The sequence below is a fragment of the Apaloderma vittatum genome, unplaced genomic scaffold (assembly GCF_000703405.1).
Source record: "Apaloderma vittatum isolate BGI_N311 unplaced genomic scaffold, ASM70340v1 scaffold18657, whole genome shotgun sequence".
Classification (NCBI taxonomy): domain Eukaryota; kingdom Metazoa; phylum Chordata; class Aves; order Trogoniformes; family Trogonidae; genus Apaloderma; species Apaloderma vittatum.
Window position 1 is genome coordinate 7,369 of NW_009725858.1, and position 214 is coordinate 7,582.

The following is a 214-nucleotide window of genomic DNA, read 5'->3' on the forward strand; positions in this document are numbered from 1 at the left end:
CGAGCTTCCGCTGTGGCAGACCCCGCAGAAGGTGCCGAGCAGCCAGGGGATGCCGTGCCCCGACACCTCGATGACCTTCATGAGGGGGCGAGCGCTGCCCCAGGCCGAGTCCTCTCCGGCGCAGACGCCCAGGCGCTTGGAGGCCCAGAGGTCGATGGCGAGCAGGGAGCTGAGGGCGATGCCCAGGAAGGAGGGGTTCAGCTTCATGCAGTCC

The 214-nt window shown here is 69.2% G+C and overlaps 1 protein-coding gene across 1 annotated transcript in view; it reads right to left on the bottom strand.

Annotated features, from left to right (window-relative positions):
- The window catches only part of PPAPDC2 (phosphatidic acid phosphatase type 2 domain containing 2), a gene marked incomplete at its 5' end in the record, with an annotated part of 4,291 nt that extends 4,081 nt beyond the window's left edge, over window positions 1-210 (bottom strand). Inside the window, one exon of the mRNA XM_009873081.1 lies at window positions 22-210. Within this exon, the coding sequence (XP_009871383.1) occupies window positions 22-210 (189 nt within the window). The remainder of the gene's footprint in view (window positions 1-21) is intronic.
- Between the last annotated feature and the right edge of the window lie 4 nt (window positions 211-214).